The following is a 15,311-nucleotide window of genomic DNA, read 5'->3' as shown; positions in this document are numbered from 1 at the left end:
TAAAGGTGAAGTCCGTGTGCCAACTGCTGAACTACCTGCAGAAATTTCGACTCCTCGGTTTAGGTTGAAGGCTCGTGAGCGTACAAGCAAGAAAACCGATGTGCAGCAACCGATTGGTATGACGTCTGAACAGGAAAATAAACCTAAGACTGTGTTCGGCACATTACAAGTGAACGATAATGGCTTCTACTTGGCGCAGTCTGCATTTCGTGGAACATTGAAGGACTACTATTATTTAAATACGTTAGGTGAGTCGAAAGACATTTGTAATTTTCTTGATGATATCAGAGAGGACATAATCAATCAGCTTACTGATGATGTAGCAACAAACGGACCTTTGAAATATAACTTGTGGTTGGACTGTATATATGGAAAGCCATATCCGTTCGATGACAAAGTGAAGAAGTGTGCATTCAAGACATCGGCTGCAGTAATTTACAGTTCTAACGATGTGAAGCAAACTGTTAAAAACGGTATCCAGAAACTCTGTCAAGAAGAGGTGGACTATGTCTGTAAAGGTTCTGGCTGGACTCTGTCTAGTATAAACCGATTGGAGCTAGAATTAGTCATTTCACACCGCTGCAGAACTAAATGATTATAAGATTGCTGGCTTTCGCAAATGATCCTGTAGTAGAATAGAAATTATGTAATAAATATTATGTTTGTAAAAGAACTTGTGGTGTTTAATTCCTCGAACCTGTTACTATTATGTTAAATTGTTATATGTAATTTTTTTGCTCTTACTGGTTTTGAACCAAGGATCTTAGTCGATCTAATCAATCAGTATATAGATTATAAATTTATTTAATGAATTTTGGAATTTTTCCCGAATTTCTAGCTAAATAATTATGGATTTTCAAGACGGCGGCCAAATGACAAGATGTCTGGTGTCACAGCAATAATAAATGATTACTGCACTCTAGCGGATAAGAATTAAACTAACATGTCATCAGCGCACTCTCGCCGACGATACACTGATTATGGCTTCCAGCAGACGAGAACAAGATGGCGGACATGACGTCATACTACCTGACGATATATATATGCTTTTGAAAAAAAAGTGGAGGGAGTCAGTATGCCTGCAGCCACCGCGGGGGAAGGATCGGTCGCCATTTTTATTTTTTTTTGCACTCGTCGGGTTTGAACCGAGGACTCCTAGCTCCGTGACGTAAATGTTTGTTTTTTAAATATTTTTTAAAAATTTTATTATTTAATTTTTTTATAATTTTTAAATTTTTTATTAAAATCGGATAATAAATTTAAAGATGGCGGCCGTAACGGAAATTGCAACGGTGACGTCATAATTCAAAATGGCGGATAACACAATGCCGGAATGTTCGAGAAAACGTAATGACGTCATCCAAGATGGACGTCGGGGTCAAGGTCACTTTCTGATAGAGGCTTAACTGAGGCTTGAGATAAGGATGCTTAAGCCTCTATCAGGACATTTCTAGCCGCTGGGATTTTTAAGGACTAAAATGGGAAATTTTCCCTCAAAACGGGAATTTTTCCCTCGAAAACGGGAAATTTTTTCTTAAAACGGGAAATTTTGAGTCATTTTGAGTCATTTTTGAGGAATTTTGAGGAATTTTTGCCGCCGTGACGTCACAATCCAAGATGGCGGACCGACAATCTTCAATCCACAGCCTGAAGCCTGTCCCCGGAGCCCCTATTATATACTACTTTTATTCATATCTTTATTGGTTTTCACCAGCCAAATTGAGAAGAGTTCTCTCGTCAACTATGTATGTATGGGTGTTACTATCATAATCTGCAGTAAGACAAGAAACTCCCTTGAAACACCTGAGAGTCTTGTGTTTACCAGTGATTAATGGCCTCAATTTTTTTTTGTTCCTGTGGCATTTAAACAAAACAACACAGACAACCTTTCCTCTGCTTTTTTTTTCCTCCAGTGCAGTTTTCACCTTTATATGCGATTGTCCTGTTAGGCAGAAGCTTGTAAAAAAAAGGCAGCTTCATCAGCATTGAAAATATTGTTTAATGAGTAAGACTTAAAAATACTCTCCAGTTTTTCTTCCTTGCCTCTGTGTCTGCATCTTTATGCTCACCACACAAACCTTCCATGATATACCATGTCGTTCCCGGAAGCGAAGCAACCACCCTGAACTGGCTTGGAAGTCTTTGATGTCCATAAGCAATGCAAACTGTTTTGCTTTTAGCTTGTAACATTGGGCCAGTTGCTGGAAAAAATTTTGATCTTACTTTTTTCAACTAGGGATGGGGCGACCGAATTCAATATCCGCCGAATCCGCCGAATCCTAGGGATTCGAAGATTCGGCTGGGCTGAATTAGGATTCGTCAAAGGATTCGGTTTTTTACTATTTACGGAAAAAAATACATTAAAACTCGCTTACGAGGTTCCGCATGGTAGGTTTCTCCATATAAAGCGTTTAAATTGCCCGAGGTCTCATCATTTACGCCATTAAATGTGTGATATAAAGTCCGTTAAAATTTTTTCTGAAACTTCCTGTCTCAAATAATGACACACGTAAATATGAAGAAAAGACAAATGAACAATATACGAAGAAATATGGATGATGTACCATAACTACAGTACAAACCCAATAGTTATTTTAAGATAATTACCATAATAAGAACTAAAGATTCTTTGTAGATACCATAATTACTACAGAAGCACGATAGCTACCATATTTGCACTATAGTTACCGTAACAACCGAGATGTATATTTACCGTGATAGTAATGTATTATTTATTTATGACATATTAAATTAAGAACATTGTTGAAAAAAAAAAGGATGTTAAACTTTTATATGTACGGTTGGCACATGTTGCTAAGAAATAATGCGATGTGAAAGAATGCAGTACTACTACGAAAAGTGAAAATGGTACTCGTGGATTTTTAGGTTATGGCAGTCCCTTTCGTTTTTCAGTAATATCGGCCGAAAATTAACAAGCGTACTGTATCGGAAGTCGGCAGAAATGCTGATTAAACTAAATATTGGCAAAATCGGCTTCTTCAATGCAGCTCTACATTTAATGACATGAGTAAACATATTTCAGACTTCAGGATATTGAAAAAAGACTTTAATTTTCATGTAGGTTTATGTGTGTATGTTTTTTTTGCAAGTGTAAATTGAATGAAGTAAAATGCTTTTATTTTTATTACTTTCAATTGATTAAACTTTAATGACCAGTTACAGATATTTATGACACTAATTTTGAGGTTAAGCAATTTTACTAAAGCATTCCAGCCAAGCAGGTTGCCAGCGAGACTCTTCTCTTCTGCTGGAAACTCTATCTCCAATCGTAGAGCTTATTTAACTCCTGAACGTGCAGAACAAATTATTGTTCTGCATGATAGATTAAAGAACAGAATTTAATAAGATTCTGTGGCAATCTCTCTCAGAATTATTGTGCTGAAAAGTGGAAATTTTGAAACAATGTGAATGTACTTTTCAAACAACATGATTTTTGGTGCTAAGTTGCCTAAGTTTGTTGAAGCTCAGTAAGGACTCCAGAAAAATTGAGAAGGATGAAATTTTCCCAAAGATATGTTACATTTACACAAACATATACTTGGTTATGTTAGTTGGATGATATCAGTTACTAATGAACCAATGGAAACAGGTAAGATTCAATGGAAAAAAATGTTATTTTTTTCTAGCAGTCCAAAATGTAAACACACACTGTAAATATTTACCCAAAATTAATAAGCCCACTTCATTTTAATACTTTATTCAAACATTATACTAAGTTTAAGATAAAAGTAATTTCCCAAAAGTGTAACTGTACCACAAAAGCTCGAGCTCGGCTCGAAGTAATATTCTTAGGCTGCAGACCTCTAGCTTATTTATAGAAAAAATCTTAACTGCTAATCTTTACTAAAACTGAAATTTCTCAAGAAAAAATGTTGTCTTTATATACACTTAGGCTATACCAGAAATGTACCAAACTACATGTGATAAAGTCAAGGGACTTTCAGTGCAAGCAGAATACATCTCACTTACATTAGATATGTGGACATCATCTGTTAAAAGATTCGGGTTTGGGTTCGAGATTCGGCAATTCCAGTCGAGGATTTGAGTTAGAATTCGGATTCGAGGAAATCAGGATTCGCCCCATCCCTACTTTCAACCATTTCTTCAAAGCATCTTCCAGACCTTGGTGATCTCCGGAACGAAGCCTTTTGCGGTCACAACCAAACAAAGATTCTTCATACATTTTTTCAATTTTTTCCCGGTCTTTAATGATTGTCTTTACGGTTGTTACCGCTATGCCATATGTCTTCGCAACTGTGACCTGCTTTTTCCTTTTGTCCTGGTCTATGAGTATTCCCACTTTTTCCTTAAGAGTGAATTGCTTTTGTTTCTTTTTATCTCCAGGATCACTAATTTTTGTAGCACAAATACAATGAGGTGTCTAAAAAAAATGTGAAAATAAATTCAAAACAAATAACCATCATGGCACGGACTTCAAAAAATACATTAGCGTGACACTTTTCTCGTAATTAATACACTTTTCTCTCGAACTTCAGTGTTTCCATGTATCGAATGATGGTTTGTTGTTCACGTCGCATATTAAGTACATTAATCTATGGTAGTGCATGCAAATGTCTGTTTGTTTTGAGGTTTTAGAGGTTAGAAATTACATTCCAGTGGTATGATTAAATTCTGTTTGTTTTATAACATTAATCATTTAGTTAGAAATTGTTTACCAGTTTAGGTAAATTTTGAAGTAGCAATACCACACTAGTAGTGGAATTTATACGTTATAGTGAAAATTATGATACTTTAAACTGAAACAATTTTGCATTGAAAATGCATAGAGCCCATGAAAAATGGTAAATAAAACTGCCTGATTTCGGTAAATAAATTATAGGATTTGGGTGCTATATTTCGGTAAAAAAAAAAGTATTTCGGTGGTATATTTAGGTAAAAAAAAAAAAAAATTTTTTTTGTTAAATGAATGCATTTGTTCTACTAATTATTTAATTTCATGATACACACACAAAGTATGATACTTGATACAGCAATCACTAGATTCCTGCCTAAGCCTTACAGAAGTGGAAATTTTATCAAGTAGATTATATACACATTACTTAAATTTTACATCACAAATAGTGTCTAGAATTTTACAGTCTGTGTTTATGTATTTAAACATTTTGAGTATTAAATAGGCCTATGCTATGCTCCTGCACAAAACTTTATAGAATTAATTTTTTCCTGTCAGGAGAATTGGCCACTTTGCCCAAATAGTTTGGTAAACATGTAAGAAAGGGTTAGTTAATTACAATGATTATAGTACATGTAAAATTACAGGCTCAATGGTTTTTTTTTTTAATTTATACTAAAATTTTGTTTTATTACATATTTTCCGGCCTCTTTCCCATCAAATTGTGTTTATTAGGATGTTAGAACAGTTAACACATTTCCTTGATTTAACCATTCCCTCATAGCTGGGTGATCTAGCTTCTCTAGGGGAATATTTGCATAAACAAATGCACGCACTGTATAGCTTGCAAATTTAACTTTAATTTACTTTGCTCGTTTATGGAGAACAATATTATCCTCGAGTGTCACTTGCCTTTTACTCCACAACCTGATGGTGGGTGATGTTTGACTGATTTTTTCTTATCTAAATGAGATGCTCGCTGTTTGCAGTGTTTTTCACGAGTATCTTTTCTTTTCCAATCTACTACCGTATTGCAAAATTTACACATCATTATCCGCTTTTCTTTATTAAAAACAATGAATCCTTCATGCTCGTATTCTTTAGCTCGTTCAAACACTGATACGACTTTAGGCATTGTCAAGTATCAAGTAAACCAAGTAAACTTCTAACAAAACAAACCGCAACTACCTATTTTCGTTCACATTTACCTATTTACATGGAACTTAGTATCTTTTCAAACCTCATTTGGTCATTTCACATGACCGGCGTATTGCGGTGTTAAAATCCCATAACCTCTCTGTTATTATTTACAAACAATACAACAACGGAACAGACATAAGTATCTCAGCAACGGAAACGAATATGGCCAAACGGCTAACTTCATCCACATCCCGCTAGGAACGCTGATAAATGGTTGCCGCTTTCAGGCCAAGTGTTTGGTATTTATTTTGCTTCAACTTATGTATGGCGCATCTCATAATAAAGATGGCTTACAATGTTTTGGTTTACTAAACAAATACGTTTTGCGGCAAAAGTATTATTGTGAAACTTAATATTCATATCGCGTTAAAATTCTAAAATTTCACGGATATTTCGTGAAACAACAAGAATATCACGAATAGTAATGAATTTCGCGGCATCGCCAGTTATTTCGTGAAAACGAAATGCTGTAAAATCATAATAGGCGTTTGTAAACACATTTGTAAGTGCTTAGAATGAAGTTCCAAAATCGTTAGTAAAATTTCGCGATTTTGTCATAAACGAAATTCGAGTACCTCTAAAAATGCATGATTTTCGGCGGGGATTAAAAAAAAAAAAGTTAAATTAAAAAATACGTTATAGTGAGGTAGGTTATACCAGTATTTTGCTGTATACGTAATGCATAGTTGAATGTTTATTAAATATTTTGTATTCTCACATTGATGTTTATTTGCCATGTCTGTAATAGCTTGCAATAAATATAGTAGGGTCTTATGTGACTGTGATTTCTAACGAAAGAAGGGTGGTTTAATTTTAGTATCAGTCAGCTCATAACCTAAAATTTGTATGTGGTGCATTCGGGTGGTGAGAAGGACACGGGTTAGGAATAATAAGGGGTATTTTCTTTACTTTCTCTAGATAAATGTGGGGATTTACTTGCGTAATGTTATTATTTAACTAAAGCTATGTACAGAAATCCAAATCACAATATGTTTTTTTTCTATGTTACATCCGTAGCAAGTGTGAAAACAATAAATATTTGCAACCTTTTGCAGTTCTTCACAGATACCTACTTCCTAACAACTCATAGCATTTATACAAATTTTGGGTCACTTTTTTCAAGGGAGTGAAAAGTTTCCATTAATTGTAACCGTATACTAAACTTTCCATGCACAGGAATACTCTGTTAAGACTTTTTCTTGCGACTGGATGATAAAAACTTATTAACAGGTAAAACTTCTTAAAAGGAAAATAGTACCGTTGCTACATAAAAAAAAAATCACTCATACGACATACATAGTTTATTCGCTATTTGTTCAGCTTTCTCTTTTAAAATTGGATGTTTTGTGGGGATTCCTTACTACACATATTTGTTGTTTAGAAAAAGCCTCGCACCAAAATTTAAAATTTGTAATAGACTTGAGTATTTATTCATAATTCAAAATTATGAATTACCTCTTTAATTTACAATGAAACTCACACATTGTAGATCCTCAAAGGCCTTGTATGGTGGGTGCCTCGCCAATTTTATTTTTTGATTGATATTAGGAAGGCTCTTATGTATCAACTCCCATTGGCGTAATTGCACATTTTGAGGTTGAAAAAATAAAAACGGGGATGGAATGTGCGTTAGTTGTGTGGAATCACGTAGGCTGCTGTTGTCCCTAGCTCTGTACAATGATGGACCCGATCAGTCAGATAGATCCAGTGGATACAGCTAACTTCAGCACAGTCAGCATTCTTGGTACCGGTGTTAACCTTTGCAATTATATTTTTGGACCATTCTTTAATTTTGCTTCAAATTATTACAATATTTATAAATATTTTCAGTAAAATTCTTTGTCAATAATAATAATAATAATAATAATAATAATAATAATACAGTGAAACCTCTATTTAACAAATCTCAAGGGACCAAAATTTGTTGTGTTTGTTGTAAAGGGGTTTGTTAAATGGAGGTTTCGCACGATATATTTCTAGTCATCATAAAGCTTCACATAAATGGCTAGAACTGTCTTTCTGACTGTTTAATACGATAGGAATTAAACATGAAAAAGTACATTGAATACACTTGTTTAGTGGCCAACCATTTGATGCTTGGAAACTATCAATTCCCATCCCCAGTGCTTCCTGGCGTGCCTTTTCTTGTAAAATCGGCCCAGAGACGTTGATGTTAGATGCCCTAGCCTCCATTAGCCAGTCAAAAAGTATCTTGTCCAAATCATCATTTTTAGATACTTTCACACGTTTTCGATTTGTTCCTACCAGAGAAGCGTTGTTTTCGATCTGTTCCCGGTTGGATAATATGGTCGAAAGTGTAGACGCCGGGATGTCGAAACGTTTAGCTATATCACTTTTTTTTTACACCTTCAACTGCAATTAAAATTTCTAATTTTATTTTAATATCAATCTGTTGCCGCTTTTTAGGATTAGAATTCATTTTACAGTAGTACCGTGTTGATTTCCGTAACTACGTGTGGAAATAAATAAACAGTGGAAACAAACAAACAACTGAAAAAACAGAAAATGTACTCATAGATACCATAGTTAAAAATATTTGCGTATGCGCATCTTTAACCATAGAAACGCAAAATATACTAGTTCTTCGTCTTGCCAGAGCTATGGTACGGGAGGTTTCCGCCACTAGCGCTAAATGTACCCGCCATTTTGAACAAAGTGTGGCATGTATACACAACGTGTGTTATCCATGATGCTTTGTTTATTTATTGTCTTCCGCGGTGGTGCATATTATTTTTAGGTTATACGCACGTATTTTTAAGCAGTGAATGCAAACAAATTAGTGGATGTCTTATAGGAGATGATAATTTTTGCGTGTTTTTCAAAAGCGGCAGTTCGTTGTAAAGGGAATTTCACTATTTCGGAACAAATAAAATACGGTATTTAGAGGTTAAAAAAGCATTGATCTTATGGAGGTTCAGTAGGACCAAAATTTTATTTCGTTGCATAGGGTTTTTCGTTAAATAGAATATTCGTTAATGGAGGTTTTACATTGACGTCGACCGGGGCTACGCCCTCCCAAAGCCCGATGTGCCTCACGTCTCGCCCTTGCAGGCCCCTCCTCCCACCACCACCCTCTATGACCCGAACGTAGTGTATGTGTGTGTGTGCGTGTGTCGGCCCGCTCCCACCGGTGGGACGTCAGTGCTTCGCTCCCGAATGATGCGGAGCGTGGACGAACATTCTCGAGGCAGACATTATGTAATATTAAATTAATTATATAATTTTATTGTTTTCAGCCAGTTGGCTAGTTTAATTAAGGGTGTATGTACGTTCATTTCTTTTTCGGTGGCACACTTTATTTAAATACATGGCAATAGCCGTTGGTCGGATCGGAGTGGTGGACCCGCCTCGAGGGCTCGCCGAAAGGTAGTCGGTCGCCGTCGCTGCCTGAGATAAGGAGTCTCACCCGCCCGTCGTCTGCAACTCTCGACTGTTACCGATCCGCGTCTGTCTGGCTATTTCATTTATATAAATCATTTTTCTTTAACTTCAGGACTTACCTTGAGCAGCAGATTGTTTTATTTACGTTTTATTTAATTAATATATCAGTGTTTGTACGCGTGGCCACGCGGGGAGAAGACTGAGGGGTGTGGGCTGCCTTCGAGAGCCTACCATAATGTGTGTTGAATAAATAGCGTGACCCCCGTTAAGAGGGGACGTAATTATGTGTTTTTATTGATACTGGGGGAAACGGGCCTCGCTGCACACATTGACATTGTCAGCGTTTCCTGTGTTATAAATCTATGGCGTTCTGCAGACGTTTTCAGAAATGGCATCGTTCATCTTGTGCAAACAGCTGTATTTGTGCCAAACTTTGTGTTTCCGCAAAAATGTTTGACTTTTCGCAAAAAAAAAATAATAAAAATAAATAATACACCCGCTTGATTTTGTCATTTTTTTGAATATTTCTCTTCACAGTTTTTTTAGTTCCCTAGTTTAATGGCCAAATCTTCGCAGGTTGTTTTGTTTTTTTAAATCTAGGTGTACCTTCCAATTTAAAAGATGCCTTGATCTTGCTTGCAGTGTTAACACATTGGATCCACTTTCCAAAAACTGGGTTTAAATCTCAGCCTTACCAATATGAGTTCAGTTTTACAAAGTTCCCAAAATCACTTCAGGTAGTGCTCAATGATTCTATTCTATGTTTCTATGACTGATTCGTTTACTAATATAGTTGTGTATCATCATTCTCTAAAGACTTTGCTGTTCACGAAATGTTAAATGCAATGGAATCGGCATGCCTCTAGACCAATGGTTTGACGACACCTGGCCCTATGATACCTGTAGCGAATGTTTCTATCGAGACGTGGGTGCCGGCTAGCATTAAAACTCGAGTATTATAAGGGTCCTCACGATGTGGCTTCAGTGGGCCAGGACAACAGCGACCCACTGAGCTGTCGGCCGCTCGACATGCCATTTGGAAATAAAAGTGGTACGGAGGAGAGACAAGTCAAGACTGCCCCCCGCACACCGGCACGCGTCGAGTGGGAAACGAGAGAGGGCGCACGAGGTTGACGGGAAACAGTACGCGGTCCGGGTCTACTCGCTGACGTAACCGCACACAATATGCAGGGAATATGACAAATACACTTCCAATTAGTCAGTAAATGTTATTTACACTTGAATCACTCAAAGCACTCGAAGCACACGAAGCACATGCACCAGGAAAAGACAGTGATGGGCAACAGCGGGCCTAGGGACCGGGAGGGACACGACAGATGTCGTCAGGTTCTTAAATGGTGTTGCGCAGAACCCAGGGTTTCTGTGAGTCAGAACAAATGTCATATAAATAAGGTACAATTATTGTCGAATAACGTTTTTGAAGGAGTTTGGGTTACGCCAAAAGAAAAGTCGATTATAGGGTTTCCTGGCCGAAAAAAAATTGGGAACTACTGCTTTAGGATATGTGGGTGTTGTAACTTTGACGAGGTACGAAACCTGTTGCAGTCGATGACGCTGAAGGAGGCTCTGGGCTCGGTGCTCACCATCCTCAAGCAGGTGATGGAGGAGAAGCTGAGCTCCACCAACGTGGAGGTGATGACGATGACGCCAGGCCGCCTATTCCACATGTTCTCCAAGGAGGAGGTGGAGGAGGTGATCAAAGACATCGCCTGAGCTGTCCTCCTAGTGTCTCCGCCTTGCCCTCCTCCCTTGTACTGTACTATCAACGCTAATAAACACATGCGCTCTTACACCACTGTTGTCTTTCATTTCCAGCCCCAGCAACTCCCTCACAGCCTCCCGACCTTATATTTGTCCTCGCCTTGTCCTTCGCTCCTATACTGTACCATCAAGGTTAATAAACATGTGCGCTTTTACACCGCTGGTCATTTCCTTTATTATCTGTCAGCACCTTCCGGCTGTTACTTCCATGTGTTCTTCAAGGAAGAGGTGGAGGAGTGTCATCAAGGACATCACCTGAGCGGTTCTATTGGTCTCCTCTTTCTTTGCCTTGCCCTGCGACCATGTGGCGTACTGTCGACACTAATAAACTATCTGCACTAACACCGCTGTTCTCTTTCATCACCTGTCCCAGCACCTCCCGGCTGTCTATTCCACAAGTTCTCCAAGGAGAAATTGGATATAGGTAGGGCCCCCTGAAAGTGGTAAATAAAATTTTCAGATTTCGTCATTAAAAATTACCAAAAGCGGTGTTAAAAACTAAAAAAAAAAAAAAAAAAAAAAAAAAAAAAAAAAAAAAAAGCGAGTGTTACCGTCAATATATCTCAAATTATTTAAGTTAAATAATTTTACTTGAACCTACTCATTACTGAATACCATAAACAAATAGGTTACATATATTTATGTAACAATACTTCTGATTTAGACACTGATTATTAGTTCGTTCCCATAAACTAATCTGAAAAACTATTAATCCCTTTAACAAAATCAAGAACGCACCACAACGCCGAAATGCCAAATTGATCACAACGATGACAGCCAGAAAACTGCTGTGTACCACAACGCCGACAAATGTCATTACAGGGCTGCCACAAAGGTTGGGTTAGGTTAGACTAGGTTAGGCTAGGCTAGGCTAGTTTAGGATAGGTTAGGTAAGGTAAGGTAAGGTAAGGTAAGGTAAGGTAAGGTAAGGTAAGGTAAGGTTAGGTTTGATTGTGGTATTTCGGCGTTAAGGTACATTTAAGAAAAACACACAAATTCATTCAGTTGTTATTTCGGCTTTGTGGTCAATTTTGACATTCGGCTTTATGGTATTTCCGCGTTGTTGTAACGACCCAACAAAATCTATAAAAACTGTTGGCCAACTAATCATCATCGTCACACCATTCAAAAGTTAATGTTTATTTACATTTTTCCGCATTTTGGCGCGATTTAATCTGCTTGATACTACGACGCTGTTCCAACTATATGCCAGCGCCCCCGGCTGACGTGATATGGCCACTCACGTAAGGCTGTTCCAAACACCGTTCGCCCAATCATCTGCTTGCTTTTGTATTTATCCGGTGTCGCTGTTCCAAGCTGATGTCAGTGCCCCGAGCGGTGTGCGTACGCTTTAAAACTTTGCCTGTTTGTCTTATCTATCCAAACATTATGCCGGAAAGGAAAATAAACGCCGTAATTTAGCGTATTTTTACAGTATATTTTTGGGTTTAACATTATAACGTGAGCGTGTGTAAGTTTTTGTTTGCTTTAGTGCATTTATGATTAATGTTTGGCGGCCATGTTGCTGTGTTTGTTTACCATTGACGAGACAAGTCTTTTAACCAGTATTTAAATTTCGCGTAAAAACACTGCGATTTCGCGTTTTAATACAAAATTTCGTGTAAAAACACTGTGTTATGGCGATTTCGCGTAAAAACTGTATTTAACTGAGATTTCGCGTTTATCGTCGTTTAATCACGATCGCCAAAAGAACAAGCCCCTAGATATAGGTAATCAAGCATATTGCCTGAATTGTCCATGTAGTCTCCATCTTTGCCTTGCCCTTAGCCCCTGTACTGTACCCTCGATGCTAATAAACGTGTGCTCTAACATATCTGATATCCAGCACCTTCCTTGCACATACAACCTCCTTGCCATGAAGCAAATGACATTTACCTTTGTTCCTGATGGTATCTCTTAATACAAAACGAGTGCTTATAAATGATAAATTATGAAATTTAAACAATATATTGTTGGTTCAATTCATGTTCTGGAATCGGCTGATTTTATTGATTCCGAGGTTATCAAAGAATTTTTAATCCAATGATTTTGGTATTAAAGATTCTGAAATTTTTCCTTGAAGGGCAATCTGATAATTTAGAATATTATTTGCATTTTTTATTTTAAATAGGGGCATCAAACTTGTTTTTGTCTAATTACTTGATTCCTCAATGTGCTGATACTGCACTACCCAGCCGATACTCCACAAATTGGCTGATCCCCCACTAATTATACTTTACTCCACCAATCTGCGAGTACCCTATTATTTAGGTGATAAAGAGGGTAGTTCTGAGTAAAAGTCTTTCTGACTAGGGTAACTACTGCTGTTTAATATAGAAGTTAGTTATTTATTTTGTTTGGAATTATATTTATAAATAAAATATATTATCGAAGACATGCTGGATGAAGCAGTCTTACAAATGATTCTTCACCATTAATTGCAGAAGAACTAAACACAAAAAATATATAATTTTTTTTATCATTTAGTGATTGTATATTTAGAAACTTGTTTTCAAAGAAATAAGCAAAACAATATCATTAACAACTCTGAATCAGTATTTTAAAAAATGTTCAAAACTTATTGTAATTCTTAAATATTTTTTAGGTATTGACAACATAGAGTTCACCCCAGTTATAGTCTAAAAATGTTTTAATTTACTTTGTATTATTTAAAAATATTTTCCTCGCAAAGGAGCTGCCTGCTGGGTTGGGAGGGAGGGAGGCACACCAAGGCAAGCAGCGCTCCACCACCCCCACGGTTTCACCACCCGTTTCAGCGTCAGGACGGATACCGTGCCATGTCCAGCATCCTGAGACCAAATAAATTTCTTTTACGAGAAGGGAAATTTTTCTATTTGTGAAAACTGTATTATGTAAATGAAAATATTAACATGGTGAATGAAATTGTTGAAACAGAGGTTTCGAAAAAGTTTAGACATCAATATATTTTGCCACACAATTTAAAATATGTCATTGCGACATTGGTATCGAAGTTTAGAAAAAGTGGAAACAAGTTAATAGAATTGAAAGAAAATTCTTCGAAAAATTTTATATTTAGCTCAACATTCCTGTATATTTAACAGTTGTAAATAAAGGTGCGGAGGCTCCCGCAAACAAAACAATAGGGCATCCTTCATGAAGTTGGGACGATTTGAGTGAACGGTCAAAACGGAGGAAACAGAAAGGTTCGAGAAGAACACAGCGTCAAAGCACTGGCCTACGCTACACAAATGGGTCTCCGGGCTTCAGGAAATGTACATTCTTCGAAATAATTTAGGCTGTCACAGAAGGCAGTCCATCAAAAGCATCAAAGTACCAGAAAGCTATGCAACGTGTTACAAAGAATACACTGTCAGGCAACGAAGCATTATCATTTGCTATAGAAAATAAACAGTCCAAAAGTCAGTATCAAGGAATACGTTCTTTAAGGGTAGAAAAAAATTGTAATTTGTACCCGCCTTATAAATATGTATTGGATTCTAAAAGGAAGTGTTATCCTGAAAATTCAGAAATTTCTGTAACAGAAAGTTACACTTCAAGCATTGTTAAATCATACAGTTGAAAGAATTTTAGTGGTACAATCAGAGGTAGTTAAAAATTTTCCTGAAAAGGAAGTTAATATAGAATTACATTATGCAAATGGGTATGTGATGGCACTCCTGGTTAAATCACCTACAAACAAACATTTAGCGAAGAAGATGGCCATAAATCGGATGCCAACATTTGCGTTATTTCACTCGTTCCGTTGGATTGCAAATCTATGATAAGGTCAGTTCACATGTAATTATTTGGAAGAATCCTCGACCTCCATTGCCAAGATTTTGTCGCCCAATTAAAATTTAATTTATGCAAGAAAATACCAAAGCTACCAGACACGAAGTCGATAGTATCAAAATGCAAGAAAGAATCCTTGCGCCCTTTCAAACTATAATGGGTGGAAAACAAATTAACATCAATTTCAAACTTGTGTTAACAATGGTAGGTAGTAAAGTTTGTAATGCTATAACGAATACATCTTCGAGTATGCGTTGCTACCTTTGTCAAGCTACATCCAAAGAATTTAATGATATCGACAGTATTGTGCAAAAAACCCATCAATGAGGATTAGGTACTTCGAATTCGGAATATTGCCACTGCATGCTTGGATACGGTTTTTTGAATGTTGTTTGCACGTGAGTTACAAATTAGAAATAGAAAAGTGGCAAGGGTGAAAGGATGATAAGGAAAGTGTTGAGAGAAGAAAAAAATAAAACAAGGTTTTCGTGACAAATTA

The 15,311-nt window shown here is 36.9% G+C and overlaps 1 protein-coding gene across 2 annotated transcripts in view; it reads left to right on the top strand.

The window, feature by feature from the left end:
- The window catches only part of LOC134540075 (proteasome subunit alpha type-5), a 35,073-nt gene extending 24,001 nt beyond the window's left edge, over positions 1 to 11,072 (top strand). For both annotated transcript variants that reach the window (XM_063382534.1, XM_063382533.1), the window contains exon 6: positions 10,823 to 11,072. In XM_063382534.1, coding sequence (XP_063238604.1) covers positions 10,823 to 10,990 — 168 coding nt within the window. In that variant the 3' untranslated portion in view covers positions 10,991 to 11,072. The remainder of the gene's footprint in view (positions 1 to 10,822) is intronic.
- The last annotated feature ends 4,239 nt before the right edge of the window (positions 11,073 to 15,311 follow it).

The sequence above is a fragment of the Bacillus rossius genome, chromosome 16, assembly GCF_032445375.1.
Source record: "Bacillus rossius redtenbacheri isolate Brsri chromosome 16, Brsri_v3, whole genome shotgun sequence".
Taxonomy (NCBI): Eukaryota; Metazoa; Arthropoda; class Insecta; order Phasmatodea; family Bacillidae; genus Bacillus; species Bacillus rossius.
This window is presented reverse-complemented; position numbering and strand designations above follow the sequence as displayed.